The sequence below is a fragment of the Tiliqua scincoides genome, chromosome 6 (assembly GCF_035046505.1).
Source record: "Tiliqua scincoides isolate rTilSci1 chromosome 6, rTilSci1.hap2, whole genome shotgun sequence".
Taxonomy (NCBI): Eukaryota; Metazoa; Chordata; class Lepidosauria; order Squamata; family Scincidae; genus Tiliqua; species Tiliqua scincoides.
Genome location: NC_089826.1, coordinates 85673528 through 85700382, shown reverse-complemented (window position 1 = coordinate 85700382; position 26855 = coordinate 85673528). Strand labels below are relative to the sequence as shown.

The following is a 26855-nucleotide window of genomic DNA, read 5'->3' as shown; positions in this document are numbered from 1 at the left end:
GCCGGAGGAGGCGGGCATTCCCAGGGCGGGCAGGTGAGGAGCGGGAGGCAGGGCCAAGACCCGTCAGTTATGATGGATCCTAGCCCCTTTCCCAGGCCACATGGCGCTGCTCTGTTCTGCTCCAATCTGCATCAGGTGGTACAGATCCAAGTAGACCCATTGGCGCTGCTGCCTCTTTACCTGGGGTAAGGGGAAAAGTTTCCCCTTGCCTCAGGCTGAGCCACAGCCAGCCCCAGCCCTGCGCTGGCTACAGCACAGGTCTTCTGGCCTGCTTAGAATTGCACTGCCTGAATCTGTATTAGATGTAGGGTAAGACAAATTATAAGTTATTGTATGTTTTGTTTACAGAACCAGCTACTTACAAAAGGCATGGTGATCCTGAGGGACAAGATACGATTCTATGAAGGTAATTGAGATATCAATTATGCCTTCTGAGTGGCATGCAAAAGTACATCCAAGTAAAAACTTCCTTCAGCTGACTTTGAACCAGAACCCATAATAACCACCTCAGCAGTTGATTAATGTTTCTGCCTTCTGAATAAGAAAATGGAATTTGTCCGGCACATAAGCTGAGCAAGCTGCAGTCTCCTTTTCTTCAAATGTTATAAACCTTTGTGACTGATTGCTCCCCATTTTTCATCCCCTCTATCTGTGTGCTATATAACAAATAAAATGGAAAAAGAAACCCTGGACCTGATTACAAATTCTCAGGCATGTGTAATGTAACAAGACAAACACTCCTAACCAGCTAGTGCTTGGTTGGTGGAAGCAGGCCTTTGCATTTGTATACTTAACCAGACGGGGAAAAAGTTTTGTGCATAATTTTCCAGGCTGATTTTGGAACTATGATTGCTGCATATGCAATGTTTTCTTTTACTTTTATTTAATGGGAGGGGGGAAGCTGGAATGATGCTCATGAGCTGTTCCCAAGGGGCAGCTGGAACTGGATTTAGTCCTCCCTCCTCATTCCTTGTCAAACCAGTTGATCAGCAGTAGCTTTTACGAAAGGGCATAAAAGGTTCCAGGTGCTGCAAGCGTGTTCTGTAGGGCCAAGACCAAATTATGTGAACCTCATCAAATACAATGTGGACAATGCCAACCTGATAAAAGCAGTTTGCTCTTACTAACATTCACAATTTAGAAAGCAAATAAATTTTTTGTGTATTTTATTACTTTCCAACTTTCTTCAGTTACGGAACTCAAGGAACTTACAGTTGCCAGGTGGTCACCCATTCAAGCCCTGACCACAGCCCTAAGTGCAGAATATACCTTGGTGGCTGTATTGTGCGTCCTCATACCATGCTTTGAAATTTTGCCTTGGCAATTTTAAGCAAACAAGCAGCCAAAATAGGCAGAGCTCAAATGTGGCACACACATTTTGCGTGCAACTTTCCCACCCATGTACAAATACACTGTTTGTGGTATTCCTTGATCAGTGCACTTTGACTTAACAGAGTGTTATGCCATTAAAGGTTGTTGAAATTGATTGACTAAACAGATTTTTCTATTTATAGGGCAGAAACTTTTGGACTCCTTGGCAGAAACTTGGGATTTCTTTTTCAGCGATGTCCTGCCCATGCTTCAGGCTATATTCTATCCTGTGCAGGTAAGGTATTGCTTTGTTACTTTAGAATCCAGAAAAACCAGAAACTACACTGCTGGTTCAACAACACTGAACCATAAATGGTCACACATTCTAGTGGTGCCCAGCCCATTGTTGATGGAGTTGGCAGGCGCTCATTTGGGTGAGGGAGTATTCCTGAAAACATTTGAAGGTGAAACGATCACCATTGGAAATTGCCTGTATTGGTAGTATCCGTCTGCAGGGGATGGTATTCAAGTTGCCTGAAGAGAATTATAGCTATTCTTCCTGCTTAGCTGTGCTCAGTATCTCCATATATTGGCCAGGATGCAGTAATAGAGGCCCAGCAGAGGTGTATACCGCAAAGAAAGAAGGGTTCCACTAAATCCAGGAGAGTGCCCGCATGGCTAACCAGCCAAGTTAGAGAGGCTGTGAAGGGCAAGGAAGCTTCCTTCCGTAAATGGAAGTCTTGCCCTAATGAAGAGAATAAAAAGGAACATAAACTGTGGCAAAAGAAATGTAAGAAGGTGATAGGGGAGGCCAAGCGAGACTATGAGGAACGCATGGCCAGCAACATTAAGGGGAATAATAAAAGCTTCTTCAAATATGTTAGAAGCAGGAAACCCGCCAGAGAAGCGGTTGGCCCTCTGGATGGTGAGGGAGGGAAAGGGGAGATAAAAGGAGACTTAGAGATGGCAGAGAAATTAAATGAGTTCTTTGCATCTGTCTTCACGGCTGAAGACCTCGGGCAGATACCGCTGCCCGAACGGCCCCTCCTGACCGAGGAGTTAAGTCAGATAGAGGTTAAAAGAGAAGATGTTTCAGACCTCATTGATAAATTAAAGATCAATAAGTCACCGGGCCCTGATGGCATACACCCAAGGGTTATTAAGGAATTGAAGAATGAAGTTGCAGATCTCTTGACTAAGGTATGCAACTTGTCCCTCAAAACGGCCACGGTACCAGAAGATTGGAGGATAGCAAATGTCACGCCTATTTTTAAAAAGGGAAAGAGGGGGGACCCGGGAAACTATAGGCCGGTCAGCCTAACATCCATACCGGGTAAGATGGTGGAATGCCTCATCAAAGATAGGATCTCAAAACACATAGACGAACAGGCCTTGCTGAGGGAGAGTCAGCATGGCTTCTGTAAGGGTATGTCTTGCCTCACAAACCTTATAGAATTCTTTGAAAAGGTCAACAGGCATGTGGATGCGGGAGAACCCGTGGACATTATATATCTGGACTTTCAGAAGGCATTTGACACGGTCCCTCACCAAAGGCTACTGAAAAAACTCCACAGTCAGGGAATTAGAGGACAGGTCCTCTCGTGGATTGAGAACTGGTTGGAGGCCAGGAAGCAGAGAGTGGGTGTCAATGGGCAATTTTCACAATGGAGAGAGGTGAAAAGCGGTGTGCCCCAAGGATCTGTCCTGGGACCGGTGCTTTTCAACCTCTTCATAAATGACCTGGAGACAGGGTTGAGCAGTGAAGTGGCTAAGTTTGCAGACGACACCAAACTTTTCCGAGTGGTAAAGACCAGAAGTGATTGTGAGGAGCTCCAGAAGGATCTCTCCAGACTGGCAGAATGGGCAGCAAAATGGCAGATGCGCTTCAATGTCAGTAAGTGTAAAGTCATGCACATTGGGGCAAAAAATCAAAACTTTAGATATAGGCTGATGGGTTCTGAGCTGTCTGTGACAGATCAGGAGAGAGATCTTGGGGTGGTGGTGGACAGGTCGATGAAAGTGTCGACCCAATGTGCGGCGGCAGTGAAGAAGGCCAATTCTATGCTTGGGATCATTAGGAAGGGTATTGAGAACAAAACGGCTAATATTATAATGCCGTTGTACAAATCGATGGTAAGGCCACACCTGGAGTATTGTGTCCAGTTCTGGTCGCCGCATCTCAAAAAAGACATAGTGGAAATGGAAAAGGTGCAAAAGAGAGCGACTAAGCTGATTACGGGGCTGGGGCACCTTCCTTATGAGGAAAGGCTACGGCGTTTGGGCCTCTTCAGCCTAGAAAAGAGACGCTTGAGGGGGGACATGATTGAGACATACAAAATTATGCAGGGGATGGACAGAGTAGATAGGGAGATGCTCTTTACACTCTCACATAATACCAGAACCAGGGGACATCCACTAAAATTGAGTGTTGGGCGGGTTAGGACAGACAAAAGAAAATATTTCTTTACTCAGCGCGTGGTCGGTCTGTGGAACTCCTTGCCACAGGATGTGGTGCTGGCGTCTAGCCTAGACGCCTTTAAAAGGGGATTGGACGAGTTTCTGGAGGAAAAATCCATTATGGGGTACAAGCCATGATGTGTATGCGCAACCTCCTGATTTTAGGAATGGGTTAAGTCAGAATGCCAGATGTAGGGGAGAGCACCAGGACGAGGTCTCTTGTTATCTGGTGTGCTCCCTGGGGCATTTGGTGGGCCGCTGTGAGATACAGGAAGCTGGACTAGATGGGCCTATGGCCTGATCCAGTGGGGCTGTTCTTATGTTCTTATGTTCTTATGATGCAAAGAACTTAGCATGTCATTCTGCATGCCCAGTCTGGACTTGTGGCCTGTGAAGAAAGTTCTCCCTCACTTCCTACCCCCATAATGCAAGTACATTTTGAAACTGGCAGATGTTTCAAAAGCAGTTTGTGATCTTATAAGTCTTTAAGGAAAAGTTGTCTAAAAGTTAAGAAAAGCAAGTGAAATTCACTATTGTAGTTAACATATTTGGGTAGGTATCTGTTGCTTTATAAAATGCATCTAGAAATTTTTGTAGCATGTGACAGTTGTAGACATTGTTTCAGTGTTCCTAATGATATATCAAGTAATTCAGGGTGTTGAAAACCACAACCAGTTGTGAAGAACTCTAGAAGGATCTTTGCAAACTGAATGACTGGGCATAAAAATAGAAAACATGGTTTAATGTCAATAAATGTAGAGTTATGCACACTGAGGCAAAAAAAAAATCATAATTTTACATCAAAATTAATCAGAAATTACCTGTAAAATAAGAATATTTTGTCCTGTGAAGCCAGCCTGTCCTTTTTTGAACAGGGTTCCTTAAGGAGGGTGCAGTATCAGAAACCCCACAAGAACAGGGTTGGGGGAAGCACAAGCAATACTTTTTTAAAAAACGCATAACCTATCTTTCTGCTTCCCAAAAAGCATACAAGGTGGGTAATAATTTGTTTGAAATCATTGATACAACCATAAAATTTAAACCTCACCAAGTGTAGCAAGCAGAAAAAACCAGCAGCACATTAAATTAGTCATCAGTAAAGCTCTGTCCAAAACCAGCAGTGTAAGAGCAGCTCCACAGCATTCAGATTATAAATTGAAATCCTCCTGGAATAAGGATTTCTCCTGGAATATGGCAAAAGGTCATCTCCTCCTGGAATATGGCAAAAGGCCATAATGAAGGAGCCAGGTGAGGTCCCAAGGGAGGGAATTCCAGAACCTCAATGCAACTGCAGAGAATGCTGTCTCCTGGGTCCCAGCCTATAAGTGAAGGGACAAGCAGGAGAACTTTTCTGCAAATGTTAATAGATGGGTAGGTTGCTATGGGAGAATATGGTTCCTCAAGAATCCTGATCCCATGACAAGAGAGTCTTAAAGGTTAAAACCAGCACTTTGAATTGAGTCCAGAAGCAGATGGGTGACCAGCAAAGATTCTGTAGTAGCTGTGGGTGACATGCCAACTCACATCAGCAATGAGGCCAACACTTTCTGGGTCAGCTGAAGCGTTTGAGCACTCTTCAAAGTGTTTTACATGAATACAAATGAGTTGTCACCTAGACATTTGTTACCATTGGCAGATTCAATCTATCTAGGAATGAGTGCAGTTGGAGTGCTGGTGCAGCTGACCACAGCAGATACCTATGTATGAACATTAGAAAAAAACAACAGCTAAACAATGAGAAAACAAATTTTAAAAAGAAAAAAGGGGAAAATATAGACATATTATTTAATGGATTGCTTATTGATTAGTTTTGCTGCCTGTGTATTCTACTCAGTGTATTGTATATAACAGAAAGGAGAGCTAAAGGTGGGTGTCTGTATATTGGTGGCATCCAGTTCCAAAACTGTGGGCAATCTCTCCCATGTAGTGCTTTCATGTAGATGCTAAACAATCTGGGAGACATGATTGGGAGATATAATTGAATCCTGCAGGATGCTGAAGGCCATGCACCGAGCGGGAGTCCCCAGGCACTACCATCTGAGAGCGAACCTCCAGGAAGCATCAGAGCCATTACAAAATGGTACTCCCATCAACATGCAGAGAGGAGGGAGATGCTCTTTCAGATATATGCATTTGAATTCAAATGTTTGGCAACCTTCAGTTTCGAAAGACTGTGGTATAAGCCTACAGCACCCAGTATTCCCAGGCGGTCTCCCATCCAAGTACTAATTAGGCCTGATCCTGCTTAGCTTCCAAGATCAGATGAGATTGGGCATGTGCAGGGTAACAGTTGCTGCATTGAATTCAAATGTTTAGCTCTATATTCTAATTACAGGGAGTGCTTCTAGATCTGACTTTGCTTCTGGATGGCAGCTGGTGTACCAGCGGCACCAGTTTTTCTCTCAAGCAGACCTGGACAGAAATCTGATCCCACCCAGACTCAGAGGGGCTGCCCCTGAAGACGGTTCGGAAACTGCAATTAGTGCAGAATGCGGCAGCCCGTGTGGTCACTGGAGCTAGGCGATTTGACTCGGTCAGTCCGCTTCTCCGGGGACTACACTGGCTGCCCATTCGTTTCCGGGCCCAATTCAAGGTGCTGGTTTTGACCTTTAAAGCCCTATACTGCTCTGGGCCAGGGTATCTAAGAGATCGCCTACTCCCGTACAATCCGGCTCATCCTCTCAGGTCATCAGAGAAGGCCTTTTTACAAGTGCCGCCGCCCAAGGAGGTTCGTGGGGCGGCGGCAAGAAATAGGGCCTTCTCAGTAGTGGCACCAACGTTGTGGAACTCCCTTCCCCTTGACTTGAGAATGGCTCCCTCTCTTGAGTTTTTTCGGCGAGGCCTGAAGACCCTGTTCTTTAAACAAGCCTTCTGATTCCATGGCCTTCTTAACTTTTTTATACATCTTTTAGTTTTTTTTTACAGGCTGGATTCCTCTATGACTTGCTGTTTTATGCTCTTTTTATTCTGACTTTATTCTGACTACTGTTTTTATGGCCTCTGTTAATGTGTTTTTAATATGTTTTTATCTTGTTAAATCATGCTTTTTAAAACTGTTTTTATATGTTGTGAGCCGCCCTGGGTCCCTTTTAGGGAGAAGGGCGGGATACAAATAAAGTTTATTATTATTATTTATTATAACCTGATCAGTAGGGCAGGATCCCACCCTTGAAGCACCAGCAGAGTTCAGCCTCTCCTTGGATATTCCCCCCCCCCCATGAGTTAGAGATGCCAAAGTCCTCTATTTGGATCTCTGGATCCACTCCAGAGGACATTCCTCTTTCTCTGCATCTGTAGAACTACATCATTTCAGGCAGACTGAAGCACTTCATCTGCTACTAGGGACCCTGCAAGGGGAAAAATATCTCAATCCAGTACTAGTCCACTTGGTGACAAACCCTGACTTGATTAGTTGGCCAAGAAAGTGTCACCGGTCTTATTGAGAGCACACTCTACCAGACTGGTTTCTTCCTCTGCTGCCAACTGGTACACAGCTCCCAGAGCATAGCAAAATAGCAACTTGGTCAACACCATCGGCTTTTATCAGGCACTGTGCCCTGAACCTGAAGTTGAGAGCTGATGGCTCATTGGGCAAGCATTGTTACAGAGGATCTTCTTGTGCGTGACCTGCACCTACCTCCAAGGTACGGGGGCACACTGCGTGTTGCTGCATAGAGACAGTGGAGGAGAACAGGCTGCTCACTTGTGACTGTAGTTCTTCTGTGCAAAAATGAAATCTGACAACCCATTCACACTGCATGGTTTGGTTTTATAAGCCCTGGTATTGTCTCCACGGTTTTGAGCCCTCTGTTATATACAGAATTCAAACCTGGGAGCAGTCCTCAAAGAAACGGAGGGGTTGGGAGTTTTTCCTAACCTGTGTGTTGGGAGGCACACAGCTGTGAGTAGGGCCTGACCTCTCGTGCAGGAGCTGAACAATCAGCAAAACTCTGGAAGCGTCTGAGGTCAGCTCTGGGAATAAGCAAAACGCTGTTACATACATCTGCAAAGATGACTCAAAAAATGATAGTCACAGGTGCCTTTCACAGGTGTCCTTCCAGGTGCCATAAACAAATCAACAAAAATGTGAGTGGCTTAATAAAGTCCTTGTCTAACAGAATGGTCAACCTGCCTATTAGAAAAATTGATAAAGATTATCAAGAAGTGTAGAGTATCAAGGAACCAGTGATACAATATATTTCACTGTTTTGTGTAATGTCTGTTATGGGCAGTGATCAGTGTTTGAATGTGATGTAATTTTGAAGCAAGTGTGCTACCACTTGTGGTTCTCAAACTTTTAGCACCAGGACCCACTTTTTAGAATGCCCTAGAATCTGTTAGGACCCACCAGAAGTGCTGTCATGACTGGAAGTGACATCATCAAGCAGAGACGTTTTTAACAACCCTAGGCTGCAATCCTACCCGCACTTACCCAGGAGTAAGTCCCATTTACTATCCTTGTTAAACGCATATACGTAGTAGTCTGTTAAAAGTACAGATCTGTAACATTTCCCAAAATGCAGTCACATGCTATGATAGCATCAAGTCTAATATATTAAATTAAAATACTGAAATGAATGGGGACCCACCTGAAATTGGCTTGCAACCCATTTAGTGGGTCACAACCCACAGTTTGAGAAACACTGTGCTAAACAGCAATTCTGCATGTTTGAAATGTGTATTATTTTTGGCATTTTTTTGTTAACTGATAAAAATTTTTATGTCTAAAAGTGGGACTAGAATGTGCTTAACTGCCAATTTGAAGACAATTAATATTCACATTTTTGTAAATGCTCTTCTGATCGTTGCTTTTGTGTAGGGGAAGGAGCCCTCTGTCCGCCAACTGGCTCTTTTGCACTTCAGGAATATTATAACTCTCAATATTAAACTGGAAGATGCTTTGTCTCGTTCCCGAGCAAGGGTTCCTCCTTCACTTATCCAGATGTTGCTTATTCTTCAGGTACGAGTTTTTCTAGATATTCAAATGCGTATCTGTGACAGTACATGGTACCTAAATGTGATCCCTGATTTTGGAGTTTTAGGTTCATACCTGTTTGATGGTGCTTTAAGTACTCCAAATGGTGACCAGCTCTGTGTAGCAATCTACTACAAAGACCATGCAGGTCAGGAAAGTTTCTCCTTTTCTACACTAAATTTAAGTTGTTTACTTGGGACGAAGCAGTTCCCCCAGTCGGTAGAACAGGGTTCCCAGTAATCATTCATCTGGCTGCCCGTAAGCATTATTGCTCGATGACCAAAGATGGGAACTTCAGAGAGATGTGTTTTTATCCCCCCAAGACTTCTGTCTACAAATCATTTTCATAGATATTTGTGTGTTGGTGGGCTAATAAATGATGAGAATTCAGGGGTTTTTCAAAACTACTCTACCATTTTCATTTCATGTATTAACTCTTTAGAACCTGATGGAAAATGGAAAATGACAGTCAGGTGAAAACAACCAATTTTAAAAAGCCATCCAAATACATGTATAACCTAATTATCCACAGGTTTTTTTACCTGTGGTTTTCTCAATATGTTGAGAAGGACCCTTTCAATGAGAAGGGAAAAGTCGTTTAACAATAGCCTTGTTAATGCGAGAGAGGGCAGCCGGCTGACAATCCATCAATCGTTCTCTCTCTCTCTAGGCACTTGGAACAGCTTCACTCCAAGGCAAGTGACCCCTCCCTTCCTCCTGAGCATGTGAAAGAAAGATAATCCCTTTGCACATTTTCCCAGCACTGCTCTCTGAGTGAAAGGAGGGGTCACTGGTTCAGAGTGAAACCTTTCTAACACAGTCTCTGAATTCTAACCTTGGAGAGAGACTCATTGATGGATTGTCTGCTGAATGACTGTCTTACATCACAAAGGTCAGCAAGGCTGTTTTTAAATCACCTAGCAAAGGGACATTGTTTTTTAAATGGATTTGCTTTAATGTGATCTTTGCCATCCATGTGAGTTCTGGCAAGAAACCAAACCCTTGCAAATAACAAGACTCAACCTTTAATCACTCTTAGGTCCCTTTGATCTGAATGGGAGAGACTTGAGTATATGTTTAACTCTTTCATTTAAAATCAGCTGGGCTTTGAAGAGCAAAGCTTTCTTTGATTAGCGGAACATTATTTCATTTCTACTGTTTTCCACCTTCCAGTTCACTGTGAGGCCTTCTCATAATATCCTTTTTGCAAAATGTATTCCATCTTTTCTCAGCCAGATACTTTAAAACTGGATAAATGAAAAAATAACTCTGTCTCATATGTGTGCATGATTATCTAGTAACTACTGTAGATACTCGCCTGTAGGACGTGAAATTTTTGCCAAGTATTCAAGCTCCAATTCTCACTTTGCCTGATCTCCGGGTCAGTCAGAGGGCAGAGCCTTTCAACTGTGAAAAGTTTCATTTCTCAAGGGCAGGCAAACAGGCAGGCACCAAGTTTCTCAAGCAGCAGGCAGGCACAGCTCCTTAGAAGCATTTTGTTAACCTTTTATTCTCCTTCCTTCTGCTGCAGCCTGGTTCTGCTTGGCAAATGCTTGCAAAGCAGGTCTGTTTTTTGAAACACCAGGGTGGGAATCCTCCTTTCCATCTGAAGCAGGCTACAATTCAATGCACCCTTATTTAAGAAGAGCACCCATGGAAAGCAGTGGGTCTACTTCTGAGTAAAAAGGATTGCAAATATATGCAGCTGCATCTCTCTGCTGTGAATTGAATTCCACACTCCCAGTTATGTGTTACGGGTTGTATGTTGTACGTAGAGCTTCTGGCTTAACACACCAGACACCTTAAAGGTGGATTTGATTCATGGTTCTCCTGCAGTGGTTCCCAACCCTTTTCATTTGCATATCCCTTGGCAGCCCATTTCCATAAATTGTACCCTTCATAGTAGCAAAATGTTTGTAATTAATAATACAAGCCCTCATCTCCTCTTTATGAAAGCCCTGACTTCATGTATTAATCACAGTGTTTTCTCTTTTTATCTGTTTAAAGAACAGAAGACTCTGCCTTTGCACTGTTTTGCACCAGAAGTGTGTTGAGAAATTCTGGGTGATTGATCACTTTCCATATTGTGTTTCAGCTTTTCTACTGTGCTGGTTTTCAATCACCGGTTCATATATGGATTGATGACCAAAAACTAGCTATTGGTGGGGCTTTCACAGCCAACTAGCTGCCTCCCTTCCTGCCTTGCTGGTCCTTGCAAGACATTCCTGTCTTGCAAGGCATTCTGGAGCATGACCTGCCTTTTTCTGCCATTATTCCATTCTTTTTCAAGTACCCCTAAAGGTCCTGTTGAGTGTCCCTGGGAGTACATGAATACCAGGTTGGGAACCACTGGTATGTTGTTTAATTAACAATATTAATTAATTACAGTATTAATTAATTAGTTTACAGTGCACTTACTCTGATAGTGCTTACAAAAAGGTGATGAAGACCAGAATTTAAAAAGAATAAAAATGTATCTTATGATCTTTTACTATGTTTTTAATAAATTAGAGACTACAGTTCTTAGGTAACAACTAGTGGTGGGTTATTTTTCAGGTTCTGGCCTCGATTAAAATCAGACAAAATGATAGTCAGACACCCCCCTAAGTTTAACCCCTGACTTATCCGAGGGTCATAGAAAATTCCATGATTGTTGGCTCAGAACCTTCCCTTGGCTTATCTGTGGGATCGACTTATAGGCGAGTGTCTGCTGTGATTGGAGCAGGTTGAGGCCATAGCAAACAATAAGAAACAATGATCACATTTATTTTTTGTTACTGTAATTGCTCTAACAGCCTGTAAGATACATCAGTGTTGTTATCTCCATATTGCACATATTTGAGACAGAAAACTTTTCTACAAGTTACTTGGCAACAAACCCAGGCATTAGTAGGCCTGGGGAAGGCATTAGGAGGCCTGCAGATGTCCACGGCCTCTGCTGAGCTCAGAGGACCTACTGGAAGCAGGCGGAAGCATTTGCCCATATTCACAGTTTCACTTAACCCCGGGGGGGGGGGGCAGAATCTGGAACAGAATCCCTGCAGATATGGGGGCATGCTTGTATAAGAAGCACTCTATCATATGAGATTCCATTGGCCTCTGGGGGGGGTGCGCACAGGGGGCACATGAGGGAGGGCCCTGCGGACCCAATCCATGGAAAATTAAAGGACAGCAGTGATATTATAAGCAACTTGCCTTCTTTATCTTTCTCTTGTGCCTTAATGATTTCTGTTTTACATTTAGCTGTTGGAATTCTTGCAAATGCTTCCACATGAGCGTGGCCTTCACTCCCTTCCCAGTCCCCTTTCTTTACTCCTCATTTGGACATGCAGCTTATTGGGGAAAACCCTTGGTAGACTGAATCCTCTGCCACCAGCTCCAGAGATCAGACTAGCCTGAGGGGCTTCCTGGGCTGCATCCAACAGTGGATTGTGTTAGCAACCGCTGTAAAGCACCTTATGCTACCAGAAAGCTAGTTCCACTAGGCTGGTGTAAGGGCAGTCTAGGCTTGGGGTGCCAGTTGAAAAAGAGTTGCGGTTATCCTTCAAAACATGCAGCAGAAGGAGGACTTTGTTAAAAAGCACATCAAAACACTGTGTATTTGCAATTGCCATTGAATGTCTCTCCCCTATTAACGTGAACATCTGATCATTAATGCAGAAGGAAAAGCTGAAGGTAGGATGAATTGTGGTGTGAACTAGCAGTAGGTTTTACTTTTACATTACAAACCAATTTAAACAACTGTTTTAAGCCTCATATGTGAAAATACCCACTGATTCTGGTCTCCCTCTCACTTTTTGCAGGGCTTCATGATCCTTATCAACCAAACAGAGATTAAAGACTATAATAATAATAATTAAATTTTCAAGAATAATATTGTACTATGTGTAACAGTAATATTTTTGTTGAAATTACTACCTGCCTTTCAACAAAACTTCTCACCATGGTAAAGGAATGGGGAAAAATTAAGAGATACCATCACCAGCCACCATGAAGGATGCAGTGCTGGAATGTGCAGCAATGTGCACGTTTAAAGGAATTAAAGAAGGCTGGAGAGTTGTTTTGCAACCAGACTGTATGACCAGCTGGGCTGCTACATGAATATCCAAGCTTGGACTGCCTTCATTCACATTCATTCACATTTTTACACCACCCTTCCTTCAAGGAGCTCAGGGTGGGGTACTTGGTTCCTCCCCTCCTTTTGTCCTCACAACAACCCTGTGAGGTGAGTGAGGCTGAAAGAGAGTGACTGACCCAAGGTCACTCGGGAAGCTTCGTCACTGAGCGGAGATTTGAACCTGCATCTTCTGTGACTAAGTCCAACACCAGAATCACTATTCCACCCTGGCCTTTAGTTCCTCTCTCTTCCCAGCAGGCCCAGTAAAGCTAGAGCCTGAGCCACAGGACTGCTGTGAGCCTTGCAGCATCTGACACACAGACTGTAAATTTCATAGCATACCCTGTATTTGATAGGCAGGCTGTCTTTGTATTGGTGCATAACTTGATTGTGGAAGGTTAATGTTAGCTTTTCTCCCCATCTGTTCTTCAGGGTGTTCATGAATCAAAAGGAGTGACTGAAGACTATTTAAAACTGGAGTCTCTGATTCAGAAGGTTGTTTCCCCTTACTTGGGAACATATGGCCTGTATTCCAGTGATGGGCCCATCACACACTCTTCTTGTATTTTAGGTAACATGAATGCAACCTTCTAAAACACAATGTGACACAGTGATGGGTTCAGCTGTGTCTTTGCCAGCTGAAGATGGCGATATGATGACAGCAGGATTGAACATCTTTTGAGCATGAGCATTGATTGAGCTGAAATCACAATAATTATACCAAAATGGCTGTAATGGGACTTAATTCTGAGTAGACATGCCTTGGCTTGGACTGTTAGAAACTTGTTTAAAATGTACTCCATAACTATAGTCAAGCTTAAATAAGGAATTTTACTTGGCTCACAAACGGGGGAAAAAACATGCCTATCAACTTGACCTCTGATAAACTGTGGAACTAATCTACAGGAAGTAGATCTCGGTAAACTAGATCCAAGGCAGGGTCAGAGTTTTCCTTACTTCCTATAGTTGCCTGTAGTTCCTATAGTTGGGAAAGCAGTACAGCAAGTCCTCACTTTATAGTCATGTCATTTTAAGTCATTTTGTTATAAAGTTGATGAGAAAAAAATTAATTCCTGGCCAGGGCCACTGTCTTTGTGGAGTGTGCAGGTTCTCTGCACATCTCTGAGGATTTTCTCTGGCCCAAAAATCTCACATTTATTTGTGTTGAATATTAGAAGTGTTTTGGGTCTTTATCTAGAAGCTTAGTGATGTTTTTGTGACCAGAAATAATGCTGTAGGAACTTGTTTACGTATGTCAATGAGCCTACAACACAGTTAGTTTCATTATAAGTCGTTTCATAAGAAATAAGAAGAGCCCTGCTAGATCAGTGGGTTTCGCTTAAAGTTGCAGTTTCCAAGAACCTGTCAACAAGTTGAAGAGACAATTGGCTGTATGACTGATCGCAAGATAGCCAAACTAGTTGATGTCAGAAAACATCCTTGGGTCTGGTTCTGCTTTGCCTGCTTGGTTCCTTAAGGTTCAGGTAGGAAAGTTGGTGAAAATGGCACAGACGTGTAGCTTGCTTCTAGTCTGGATTAGGCAGTTTATACTGTTGAATTTCCAAGGAGGAAAAAGGGTATCCCAGAAGAAATGAACCTTCCTTTGTCCAGGACACATTCTGTGATATCTACTATATACTACACCGCCCAGTTAGAAGTGTAGAAAACTGCTGATTCAGCACAGCTTCCATTATCTTCCTGTATTAAGGGTCATAAGATGCTGCTGCTGTTTTTTCCTTTGTCATTGATTGTTGGGAGATATGCACAAAGGGAAAGAGCCATGCACAGCTTAGTGTATGTGAATTGTCAGATGGCAGCCTCTGGACGCTTGCTCATGAGCAGTCAGTATGATTGCCCTGGCTAGATGGCATGAGACAGGAATCAGACAAGAGCCAGAAAGGTAAATGGGTTTTGGTTTCTTTCTTTGTTTGTTTGTTTTGGGGGAGGGGAAGCAGGTGCAATGTTAATTCTTGTTTTAATGGTGGGTCCCCAGTGTAGGAAAGTTGCAAACCTTTCTTACTATGTCTTTTGAGGTAAAATCATTTAATCTCCAAAAGAGAAATAGCTTGTGGCCCAAACCCTAACCAATTTTCCAGCACTGGCATAGCTGTGCCAGTGGGACGTGTGTTGCATCCCACAGTTGGGTGGCACTCACTGAGATTTCCTCAAGGCAAGGAAATGTTTTTTTCCCTTACCTTGGAGCTGCATTGCCCTTAGGTCGGGGCTGGAAAGTGGGTTAGGATTGCGCCCTGTGTTTGCTATTGGCACTGATGCAGCGGTGCCAAAAAGGTGCATACTGCATCCAGTGGTGGTGGGGGGGGGTGACTTGAGGGCAGACAGGAAGTAAGTAAAACTAATTTTTACTGAACTCCACATAGGCCCTGGGGTTGCATAGGAATCTCCTTGGACAGGCACTACCTCTTTTGGTGGCATATGTCTGAGGAGGAAAAAAGGGGGTGGAGTTTAAAGCAAAGAACTTGCATGCACCATTGCCGCTGGAGCTGCCTCCTCCCTGCCCCTGCCATAGACTTACCAGCGCCTGGGGTTGCAGGGAGGCCACTGCTGCATGGCTGACACCACTTGCTGTTTCTGGCAGCAGCCTGGTCATGGGCTGAATGGCTTCATGTTTTAAACTCTGTGTTGTAGTGCACTGAGACATTTTTATTCTTTGGCTTGGAAGCATAGCAGATTAGCAGCCACTGGGGGGACCTTCCATTTTGTGCGAATCAGATTTCTAACTCAGGGATATCATACCCAGAGAATGACATCCTGGCATGAACGGCAGAGATGTTATGTTGGTCGCAGAGATGGACCAGGACGCAGACATTAGGGCTTGAGCTTTGGAGCACTGCCGTGGCTAGTGTGGCGATCTTGGTGCTGCACTCCTGGGACAGGTGGACCTTGTGCGCTGCAGTGTCCAGGACCACCTCCAGGTGCTTTATCGTCTGGGTATGAAGTCTGGGGACTCCAGGAAGCCCCTCCCCCAAGCAAGATCTTGACCATCTGACGAGGGGGGAAGCTTGCCAGTAGCCAGAGGCTGAGCCGTCCTGGAACCACCGAGTTTGCCCCTAAGACTGGGAGAAAGAATGAAAGAGGAGGATAGATGTCTGTGATAGAGGTGAGGTACCATGTAACCATGGCACTAATTAGGGATATCAGCATGACCCTAAGCACATTATTTCCTCTACCGTGATTGGTTTCTTTAACAGAAATAGTGCGCCAGTGTTCATGCAGTGGCCGAAAGCTGCAGCAAAGGGGTAGGGAAGTTTAAGTACTTTGTTCCCACTGCAGTTTTGATTCTGATTGTGGCCTCCCATCACATGCTGTTTTTAATGGTAGAACTTTGCTGAAAGCAATGGAAGCTCTTTTTACCATTAAATACAATGCATGCAAGGGATGGGATGATTGGGATCAGAACTGTGATGGGGCAAAATGGACTGATAGCAGTCCTTTATCCATATGTGTTGGAGGTCAAACCTAGAATGACCCTTACTGATTTGCAGGAACCAGCCCACTCATTAGCCAAGGATCCCAAATTGTAATAGTAGCTGTAGAAATGCAGCTTGCAGGTCTTAATTGCTTTCTGTGTTTGTTAACAGAAAAGCGTTTTGTTCGTCGCTCTAAATCGGGCGAGATTGTTGCCAAGAACCCTGTGGTGAGATCCAAAAGTTATAACAATCCCTTGCTGACCCCAGTGGCCGAGTATGAAACTGAAGGCGTGGCCCCCAGTGGAGCTGGCATCCGGAGACACTCAGTATCTGAAATGACTTTGTGTGCGGAGATGCAAGGCTACTCCAACCTCTCAACCATCATGGACAACGGCTCCAAGAGCTCTGTGATTACTTCAAAGAACTCACAATCAGGAGAGCCAGAAAGACATTCTGCTGACTCTGTGGAGCCCACAAGTAACCTCAATGCCCCTGAGCAACAAACAGAACTCTTTTATACAAGAGATGAGCAAAACAGGGTATTTGAGCTGACCAGGAACCCAGACTTGATTGCTGTAGCTCCTACAGCCAGCCCTGAGAATGTGGTGGACCAGATCTTGGAGTCTGTGGAGTCTGATTCTGATGGGATTTTCATTGATTTTGACCACAGTTGCTCCAGTTCATCGGGGTACAATGTGGATGTGAGCAGACAGAGCCTTGTCTGAAGGACTCTGGATAAGAGTTTCTGCTTCAAAACATAGTTTTGTAATTCACTGAAACAGCCTGTGTCTGAACAGTGCCACTAGTACTTGATGGACATCTGAAACACTCCAATAATCAGAAATTCAGATAAAGATGACTTCTAACTGTACAGGAAAGGCAAGCCTGCCTGGCCCGAGTGACATGAGAGGGACAGGTTGAAGCCTTGGATAATCATGGTTTGTATGATGTATAAATTTGTGTATTCCTCCAGCCCTCATTGAGGGTTAGTGGAATATATACACTTCACTACAGCATAGCACTGGGTGGTAGCACACACTAGGCTGATGCTTTCTAGTACTTGACTTGAAGCTCGCTTGCTAAAAAGGGTGGCTACCATTGTTTTCTTCTCACTGTTCCACCACTTAGACCTGCGTTGCATGGTCCCCACATAATATGAGATGACTTCCACATTGGGTCCCAGGCGGCATCAATAAGTAGGAACCTGGTGGGACTGGCAGCATTGATGTGGTAACTATATTGTGGTTCCTGTCAGCAGATGCCTGGTATGGGATCCGAATGACTGGAAATGGCTTGCTAATATCAGACTTTGGGGTGCGTCTGCGCAAGACCCTTCAACGTCCCTCGTTTGGTGCTATATCATCATGGAATTATTGATAATGTGTAGCTGCCTGTGTGAACTGATGGCATCAAAATGTTATTGAGCTGGATCACACTAAAGTTAGTACAAGTAAGTCTCAAGTCACTTAAACTTCATTGATTTCAATGAGACATAACTAAACTAACTTTGAGTAGCTAGCTTCATTGGGACACACTGTGTTTAGTGTGAGATGTCATGACACAAAAGTTCTTTCTGCCATGCTTGATCTGTGGGGTGGGCCATTCACACTTGATGTTGCTGTCATGCTGTAATGAACATGAAACTGTGAACCAGCCCCCCCCAGCCTGCCCCCCACGCCCACAGACTGCTCCCCATGCAAATGTGCCCTTAGTTTTCTTGCCCCCTTTATATGTTCCTGAATAGAGAATTGTCATCTTTGTCAAACATGACGGCTAAATGCGTATCACTCACCATGCTCATGAAGCCTTGCGAGTTGCTTCCCTTCATTTTTCCTCATTTCCAAACACTTCTATAAAAATGAATTACTCTTGACAAGTTAGCACTTTTAGGATTAAGCAGGAATAAAATCTTGTTTAAAAGAAAAAAAAAGTGCCCTCGAGTATTGCAACATCTGACAATTTACAGTAACCACTTAGAATGTTCTGTGTACTGGTTTACTAGAAATTTAAAAATTAATTCAAATAAATAGAAGTGTACTGCATAATGAGGACTAGAGTGTGGCTGCTGAGTGTTTTGTACAAAAGCAATATAAGCATGCACTGTAAAATGTTGTGCACATGCTTCTCATAAGGCACAGCCATAAAGAGCCTACTAAAGAGGTCAGCCTTTGTACAAAGAAGCGCAAATGACTCCTGCCGCCCCAGGAGCATTCAGCTGAAAAGGGGCAAGTGGGCATGCTAAAAACTCATTCGCCCCCACCAACACTTGCAGCAGTGACTGGCAGCCATCCTAGTCATTGTTTTATGTTTGGCCTTTCTGCAGCCAATCTTTCAACAGATCCAGCAGCAGAAGGGACTGGTCTTCTGGTCAGAAAGGGCTGAAACCTGGCAAACCCCTCTCCCCGACCAACCCTTTGCTACTCAAAGGATGGGAATAGGTTCTTTTTCACATTTTAAACTGAATTATCATGAACGTAGGAATCATGCATAGGAGTTCCTTCCACGTATCAGACAAGCACCAGTCTCCAGCCCTTGGTGACAAGAAGCAGATGATATCAGGCCTTGCAAACTGCAGTGTCATGGTAAATTTTGAAGTGCAGGAGTTTATCTTGACGTTCCACCCCCCCCCCCATTTTACATACCGCTAAGACACTGGAACAAAAACCCCAACTTTAAATGTCTTTTAAGTAGTCTATCACTTATTCCTACTTTGAAACGTATTAGATGCAGCTCATTTCAACCCAAAAATCTTGGGGGGGGGGGGTGTTAGCAATCATTTTTAAAATGTATAAAAATGGAATTAAAACATAAATCAGCTACATATAATGCTGACCTCTACCAGTTCCCTGAGAACTGAAGCCCACTACATTCAGTAGGACTTACTCCTGGGTCAATTTCAGTAGGACTTACTCCCTGTTTTAGAAGTCCCAAAGCTCTGCTTCCTCTCAACTACACCCCTGATTGTGAACTCCCCTTCCTGAGATCAATGCATGGCCTTAATTTCAGGTTCATATTTTCTGGGAAGACTTTTCAGTTGCTTTGCCAATTTGAGTCGGGTATTGCATGAGTTGGATGTCTCAACTTTGTCTCCAGTGCACCCCAGCTGATGGAATCTGCTCTCACAATGAATGGTCTCTGGAATGATACCCTGGCTAGTGCAGAGTGCTAGAGGTAATACCAACATATAATTTTTTAAAAATACTTTTGAATTTGTACTGGGTAGGGGAAAGCCACCTTTCTGCACCCTCAGGGGTGTCAAACTGGGCCAAATAGCATTCATGGCACCTCTGAGGGATGGAATTTGATGCCATCAAGAGGTAATGACCAGAAATAAGGAATTTTTTTCTCCAGCTCTCCCCCCCCCCCATCCCGCAGGATACAGTGCAAGCCTTTTGGTACGCCTGCATCAATGGGTGGGGGAAGCATAGGATTGGGTTGTCAGAGTAATGGAAGGTGGGAGAGGGTGCATTTTCACATTAAATGAAAAGCTGGACCACCTCAGCTTTTAAGTGATGATTTTTAAAAAATTTTAAAAAACAAACATTAAGAATCCAGATAAGCTAATAATCAAGACAGGGAGAGGGAGGCAGACACAGAATCCCAGCAAACACTTGGCTAACTGACCCATTTGACAATCCATATGATTATTCCCAGTGATAGCTGATACCTGAAACGAGATGAAAGTTTTATCTCAGTTACATAAAATTACATAAAAGTGAATTTTATATGTAAAATTTTTATGCCAAATAATGATCAAAGCCTAAAGCACTTTGGTTATTTTTAAAAAAGCTGTACTATACTTCAAAAGAAGCACAACAAACATTTTTTTTTAAAAATCAGGTTGGCATCTCTGTCTACAAAGTCTTGTAGTATGACAAGTGTCATAACAATTTTATGTAAGGCTCTTAATTATATACACCCTAGTTAAGTCAAAGTAGTTTGCAGAAGCAGTCCAGTGATGTTTACAATCAGTCTCTCTTGGAGCCTGGGATTGTTTTTGTAGTGGGTAATTTTGCTGACAGCAAATGTCGTTCCATCTGACATAGCTATTGCTGCCTCTGTATTTCAAACTAAGACCATTCTTTGCAAATGCACAGAGAAAATTAGGTGAAAAAAGCATTTTTTTAAAAATGAACTTGTATGTGTGCAATCCAATAATAAAATCTACTATAATTATTATTATACAGTACTTAGAATTAAAAAGCAAAGTCCTGAAATGAGGTAGAGCTGTTCACAAGGCCTGATTTCACTTTCATAGGGAAGGAGAAGTAGGGTGCTGACTTCAGCTGCTCCATACCCTCCTCATTAGGTTTGGGTGCTCCCAGCTACTTACATGCAGTCTGGGGAACTATGCTGGAGATAGTCTAGTATTGGGTGCTTCAGCTCATAAGCTGTATCTGTTTTGGCAGCCCTTGAAAAGCCCTGCCACCCACCACTTCCTCCTGCTTCAGCAAAAGCTCTGCCACATCCACCACCTCGTTCTCCTGCAGCCTGAGCCTGCCAAGTGACTTTGGTGGCTCAGAACCTGGAAATAATTGTCAGCGATGTCATCACATCACCACAAATTACTTCCGTGTCAGCACAGTTTGGGGGGGGGGGGTTACATCGTAGTATTAAAAGTTGACTACCCTGTTCTAGGAGAAGCTATGCTTCATCAGGCAGGGGGCAGGACTAGATAACCTTGTGAGTCTTTTCCAACTATATGTTTCTAGGAAAGTAGGAACAGGAACCATGTTGTGTCGAGGTGAAAAAGTAACCTTTGAAAGCACTAGGTACACTTCAGTTGATCACAGCAACATTAAATCTGTCAATCGTTTAATTCATCATAAAGAAGTAAACTACATTGTATATTTAAGACAAACACTGTGGTTTCTATTCACACTATCCACGGGACAGCTCCTTTTCCAAAATAACTACTTTTTAACAATCCCAGAAAAAAACACTTCAGAAAGTCTTCTTGACAGTGTGTCAACTTTCTGTGCTTTGTACCTTTATTTAAATTCATCTGAGAATGAGAAAAAAGAACCATTAAACCTGAAAACATTTACATTGCAAGCCACGTTCAAATGCAGAAATTGGCAGTCAATAACCATTCACTTTTGTTCATCAATAAAAGAATATAAAAATCTTGTTCTGCAGAGTGTTAGGTGTATTAAAATAGATTTGTATAGTACTGCACAGTTTCTTCCGGAGTTGTGAAAATGGTTGAAGCGGTTGTGTGTTGCCTACTGAAAGGCGACCCCACATCAATCAACGAGCAAATCTCTCAGCTTTTTGGCACCATGTGAGAAGCTAATGTGAGATGCTTTGTGGCAGGGAAAAATGGATGCCCCCTTTCATCCTACTTAAATACCGGGGCAGGGCGGGGGGTGAGGCATCTTATCCCATGCTCTTCCCCTCAGGTTTATACTTGGAAGTTGCACTGAGTTAATACAGAAAGCTGCTTCAATTTGTTAGTGCCCCTGAATAGGAGTATTAACTTGAAATACATTGAAACTAAATTAATAAAAAATATTCCAATGCATTTTTGAGGTTTTCCTTCCTATTAGTCTTTACATTGGTGCTCTCCTTCTCTCCCTCTTTGGATTTTTGATCTCATGTGATTATTTCTCAGAAGCACTTAAATTTCTGGCCAACTGAGTGATTCTACAGAGTGACAGGCAATTGTTCTAAAATAAAATGGGTCTGTGTCCCAGGGGTGCATGCCAAAGACAAAAATCCCTTTGATTAACCCATTATATTCATTAATACAAGTATTCATAAATACATGAAAAGATCTGAGTTACTATTGATAAACTAGCTGTAATTGTGAAGTTTTAAAACTTAATCATAACAAATGGAGTTGCTGCTTTGCAATTTAGTCTCGAATATATCCAAGTGAAAAGTGAACTTTAAATCTTGTCTATATCCTGTTCTTCTCTGCCTGAAAGCTGAAATCCTGCTCCTGCTTAAATACCTCTTGTCCTGAGGTAGAACACGGAATCAATAAACTGGAACCGCTAGGTGGACGAGAAACTGGTTTGCTCATCACTAACTTCTGAGGTAGCCTCAGAGTTCCAGCACAGGCCTCTTGGGCTATGATGGAACTAGACTGACCCTTGTTGCATCAGGAAGACTAGCTAGTGAGGAAAAAAAAAATCAGACTCTCTAGGCTTTTCCCAGGCTAATGTTTGTATGGTGAAATTAGCAAAATAAAAAAGGAATTAGTTTCAACAACAACCAATAATGAGATTTGGACAGGCTGTCCATTCCCAGGAGTTCCTGATACAGCCAATGAAAGGAACAACCTCTTGAAGGCAGTTTATTTCCTGCACTATTTAGAGAAATACTCCTGCAAGAAAAAAAGAGGAAAAAAATCACATTCCCTACTTTACAATAAAAATGCAGTACAAAAGTGTAAAGTTTTTGGCATATAATCTGTACTGTCAGGACAGAAAAAAGCGACAACAAAAAGATTATTTGCTTTCTTTCTTTTAAAAAAACTGACAAAAAATAGTAAGGATTCAAACCTGCTGAAGACATTTGTCACTATTATGGTTTATGCTAAACCTTGCACAAAAAACTTCATGAGAAAAATACATTGATAGCAAAATAAGTTGAAAGGACCTGCAAAAATTAAGGGGTTTTACAGGTATACCTCTCCTTCAGAATGCATATACAGAAGCATCTGCATGAAAATACTTCAATATTTCACTAAAAATGCTAATTTCATACATTTTTATTTAAATATCTGCAACTCTCAACTATAATATTGAAAAAAAGATTTGATTTTTGAAGGCTCTGTGAGTGTCCCACAACTGTCATTCTTTTCAAACAGCCACATGTCCAGTTCAGCTTGGATCACCTGGAGCCACTTTGTTCATTTCTTAAACATCACGAATCCATGCTGAGTTTCAAGTGATCTATTTTTTTTAATGCGGCTGGTTTCCCTACCACTATCTCCATACTAGCTCACTAATTCTTTGTACTTAAAACTATTTTTCTTCAATGTCTTAAAACTGGCTGGTCCTCTAAAAGAAACGCCATTCCACCCCTCCCCCTGTAGGCCAACTTTATGCTGCTTTATTTTCCTTATGCATTAACTATATTAAGGCCAATATAACAAAAAAAGAAAGACTCTGAGACGATCTCAAAAACACAAAACTGCAACCAGGATCAGCTCTGTGAAGGTTGCTGTGATGTCACATCGGAAGTGACCTGGGTGGTCTTGCCAGCATCCTGTGGAATGAAAACAAACCAGTAGAATCTCTTTCTCGGATTGCTCCTTGACCTTGTAATCCCTCCACGCGCACTCTGTGTGTAGATGAGTGAAGTTTGTTTTTTTCTTTCCCTTGCTTGAAAGAAAAAGATTTTCTGGCAGCTGTGGTCAGTTGTTGTTCTGTGCTGGTTGCAAGGCTCTGTGCATGGTGGCGGCTGAGGCAGAAGACGGTTTGATCCAGGGGACAGTCAGCAGGGAGGAGGTGGTGGTTGTCATGGTAACCTGAATCACCTGCTCATTCTGTATCAGTCTGATGAGGGTCTTGAGGCGCTCCAGCGATGACTGCACCCCTTTCTGCTGGACCAGGAGGCGGTTTTTCAACTCTAAGCACTTCTGTCCAAATGAAGTAGAAAGAAGTAAGATTGCATTCCACTGAGGATCAAAGCACTCTCCCTGCTTTGTGTGCCCACTCAGTCCCAAAAAGTGCCTGATAGCTCAGCACTGTGTCAGACTCACAATCCGAGCTTAAGGGTGGAGCATCTGCATTGAATGCTAATGTAGACTGACAATGCATTAAGATGATGAGGTCATCTTAGTAAAAAAAAGATGCATTTCTCTCAAAATAAGATAAAATAGGATACAAATTTTTAAAGTAAACTAAATAATAAACAAGATCTCTGGTGCAATGTGTATCCAACCAGTTCTGCAGGCTAATGATACCTTCATTGTATTATGGAGAGTGCACTCTTTTTCCTCCAGCTGTGTCTGTTCTCCACTCAGTTCACTACTTCTCTTCAATAACTTTCTTTTCTCCTCCTCTTTGACTGTGAAACAAAGGCCAGAAATCATGCCAAGAAGCAAAGTTGTACAAAGTTGTGATGCTTTGTGAAAGCTATAGGTCTTATTCCTTTCCATCCTATCTACAGGAGGAGCAGTACCCCACAATATTAGAAATTTAGTTTCAGTGAGGACTTCTATAGAGTATAGCAAAACATCATTAGGAGGGACTGGGCAGGAGTGCCATGCATGTGAAGGCCACTTTGTCAAATGCCCATAGCCCTGTCTGCCATCCCCACACAAGCATTCTCCCCATTGTCAGGCTACTTAGTACCTGAAGTTGACAGGCAGGCCTTGCCAGAACAAATATAGCCCAAATTGAGTTTCTCAAAAAATACAGGGGTTCCTACTGAGTTTCAGTAGAGAAAATAAAGTATTGCTAGTTGTCCTTAATTCTCCTTTTTTTAGTTGTAATGGGACATGCATGATTTCTCTCTGTCCCACAAATGGGATACACCTTCCAATGCAAAATGTCTGGATCATTTCCAAGCATATGAGAACTCAATTCAGAGACTGTTGACAAACACTCAGCCCAGCCAGCCTTTATGTGCCCTGACGATGATGCGTTTCTAAGCCACTTGCAAGCCAACCCTCTGAAGTCACATTCATTTTAAAATTGCTGACACTTGAGAAAACGTACCTGTTTTGCGAGTAACATAGGACTGAACGATAGCCAGAGTTCCAGCCCATGGCACATTTTCATTCTTCTTTGACACCTGCAATTTCATGGAATACCAGGTTTGAACAATTCAAGGGCACTCCGAGGATCCCACACAATGCCAGCCCTCAGTCCCTTCGCCTTTATCAGTTAAAATTTGATTGCATACATCAAGAAGATGCAAAACACTAAACAGTGTTCTTTAAAAAACAGAAAGCTGGGAAGTAAATTTAGAAATTGAACTTACCATGAAGAGAGGAAAAAGGCTCTCTCCAGGTAAGGCTACCAATGCAGTCTTTAAGCCAGTCAAACTCCTCTGTAATGATCATGAGGGTGAGGCCATGTGATGAGATGCTTGCATGAACATCATAAATAAATACTCTTCAGCCCTGCCAATTTCCAAGAGGATTGGAACCATGTAAACAAGCATATGCCTAGTATTTTTTTTCCAAGGAGAGGAGCAATCTTGGAATTCTTACACTGCAATCCTATGCATGCTTACTCAGAAGTAACTTCCAGTGTTCAATGGGGCTGTCTTTCAGGTAAGAGTGCACAGGACTGCAGCCTTAAATGATCTGATTTAGATATTAGCTTATTCCCCAGATGCTCAGTGGTGTAAAAGTTAAGTAAAAGACTTTACAAACTAAAAGGGCCTGATCCACCTAACATTTTAAGTGCAACTAAGTTCTACTGAAAACAGTGGAACCAAGAAAGTCATAGGTAATTTATGCCTCATTACATAGTTTAATTTACATACTTGCCCTTATATGCAAAATGATGTTATCTGCATGTGACTCTTGTGATGATTGCAGGACAGGGTAAATGAGCTGACCTTTTCTTGGCACTTTGGGCAGACCCAGATCCCTTTGGGGACAGACTTCAAGGGAGGGTCCAAGCAGTGGAGGTGATAGGCTCTGGGACACGTTCCACAGGACTGCAAGTTGGCACTCCGCTTGCATGCTGAACAGTGTTCATCATGGTTGATTTCACTCTGAAAAAGGAAAAGCACCTGGATAAAGTGATGAGTTGACCTGCAGAAGAACCTCTCCACAAGCAGGTGCTGGCGAAGAGGTTCTGGTCATTTTGCTAGACACACCTGCCTAGAGCAGGCAATCTTGTGTGTGTAAATCAGCTTCCCAACCTTCTCCTCCAGTGGTTCTTCCACTAAGGCCAACCATTTCATTTTTTCCCCATGCAGATGCTCTCAGCTAGAACAATCTTTGAAGGAGGACTGGTTGGCAACCTTCAGTCTCGAAAGACTATGGTATAAGCCTACAGCACCCGGTATTCCAAGGCGGTCTCCCATCCAAGTACTAACCAGGCCTGACTTTGCTTAGCTTCTGAGTGCAAAGCCTTCAGGTTTCGTGTCGACTCTCACTGTCCAGCCAATGGCATGTGTGCTATGCCATCTGGCCCCTGGGGCAAAAAATATTTAATGCCCCTCCTGAAGCACTTACAGTTTTAGCAAAAACCATAAGTGTGTTTCTAAGGCTTCTGGCAGGCCTTCTGAGTATATCTTTGGAATCTGCCAGGCAGAATTGAAGTGGAGTTCCTGGTTCTTCTATTTCTCCTCATTGGCGCAGAAGTCCACAAGAGTGTTCTCTCCTAGGTGTGTTGCAGCTGTCTGTGGAGGGAATCTTTACCCCACAGTGGCAACACTTTTTAACTATGACCTCGTTTACCATGCAACAAAGTGGGGGTCAACTAACCTACTAACTTCTACTACATATTTTACAAAATATATGTTGTTAATACTAGATAAGCAGTGGTAATTGAAGACAAGGGTTGATAACCTTACCTTCCAACATTGATCCTCATTGGCTAGCATTATGAAAGAAGTGCACAATGCAGGTTAATAGCAGTGAATTACACTG

General features: G+C 42.9%; 2 protein-coding genes and 1 pseudogene across 3 annotated transcripts in view; 1 reads left to right on the top strand and 2 right to left on the bottom strand.

The window, feature by feature from the left end:
* PRR5 (proline rich 5) overlaps positions 1 to 18500 on the top strand; it is a 43128-nt gene extending 24628 nt beyond the window's left edge. For both annotated transcript variants that reach the window (XM_066632352.1, XM_066632351.1), the window contains 5 exons: positions 349 to 406; positions 1515 to 1606; positions 8588 to 8728; positions 13293 to 13431; positions 16460 to 18500. In XM_066632352.1, coding sequence (XP_066488449.1) covers positions 349 to 406; positions 1515 to 1606; positions 8588 to 8728; positions 13293 to 13431; positions 16460 to 17013 — 984 coding nt within the window. In that variant the 3' untranslated portion in view covers positions 17014 to 18500. The remainder of the gene's footprint in view (positions 1 to 348; positions 407 to 1514; positions 1607 to 8587; positions 8729 to 13292; positions 13432 to 16459) is intronic.
* On the bottom strand, positions 5950 to 6069 carry LOC136656672 (5S ribosomal RNA; annotated as a pseudogene).
* A 5133-nt stretch (positions 18501 to 23633) lies between the features above and the next one.
* The window catches only part of PHF21B (PHD finger protein 21B), a 108630-nt gene continuing 105408 nt past the window's right edge, over positions 23634 to 26855 (bottom strand). The window contains exons 9-13 of the mRNA XM_066632549.1: positions 26780 to 26802; positions 25814 to 25972; positions 24964 to 25039; positions 24207 to 24310; positions 23634 to 23879 (exon numbers count right to left, since the gene is read on the bottom strand). Of these exons, the coding sequence (XP_066488646.1) occupies positions 23655 to 23879; positions 24207 to 24310; positions 24964 to 25039; positions 25814 to 25972; positions 26780 to 26802 (587 nt within the window). The 3' untranslated portion in view covers positions 23634 to 23654. The remainder of the gene's footprint in view (positions 23880 to 24206; positions 24311 to 24963; positions 25040 to 25813; positions 25973 to 26779; positions 26803 to 26855) is intronic.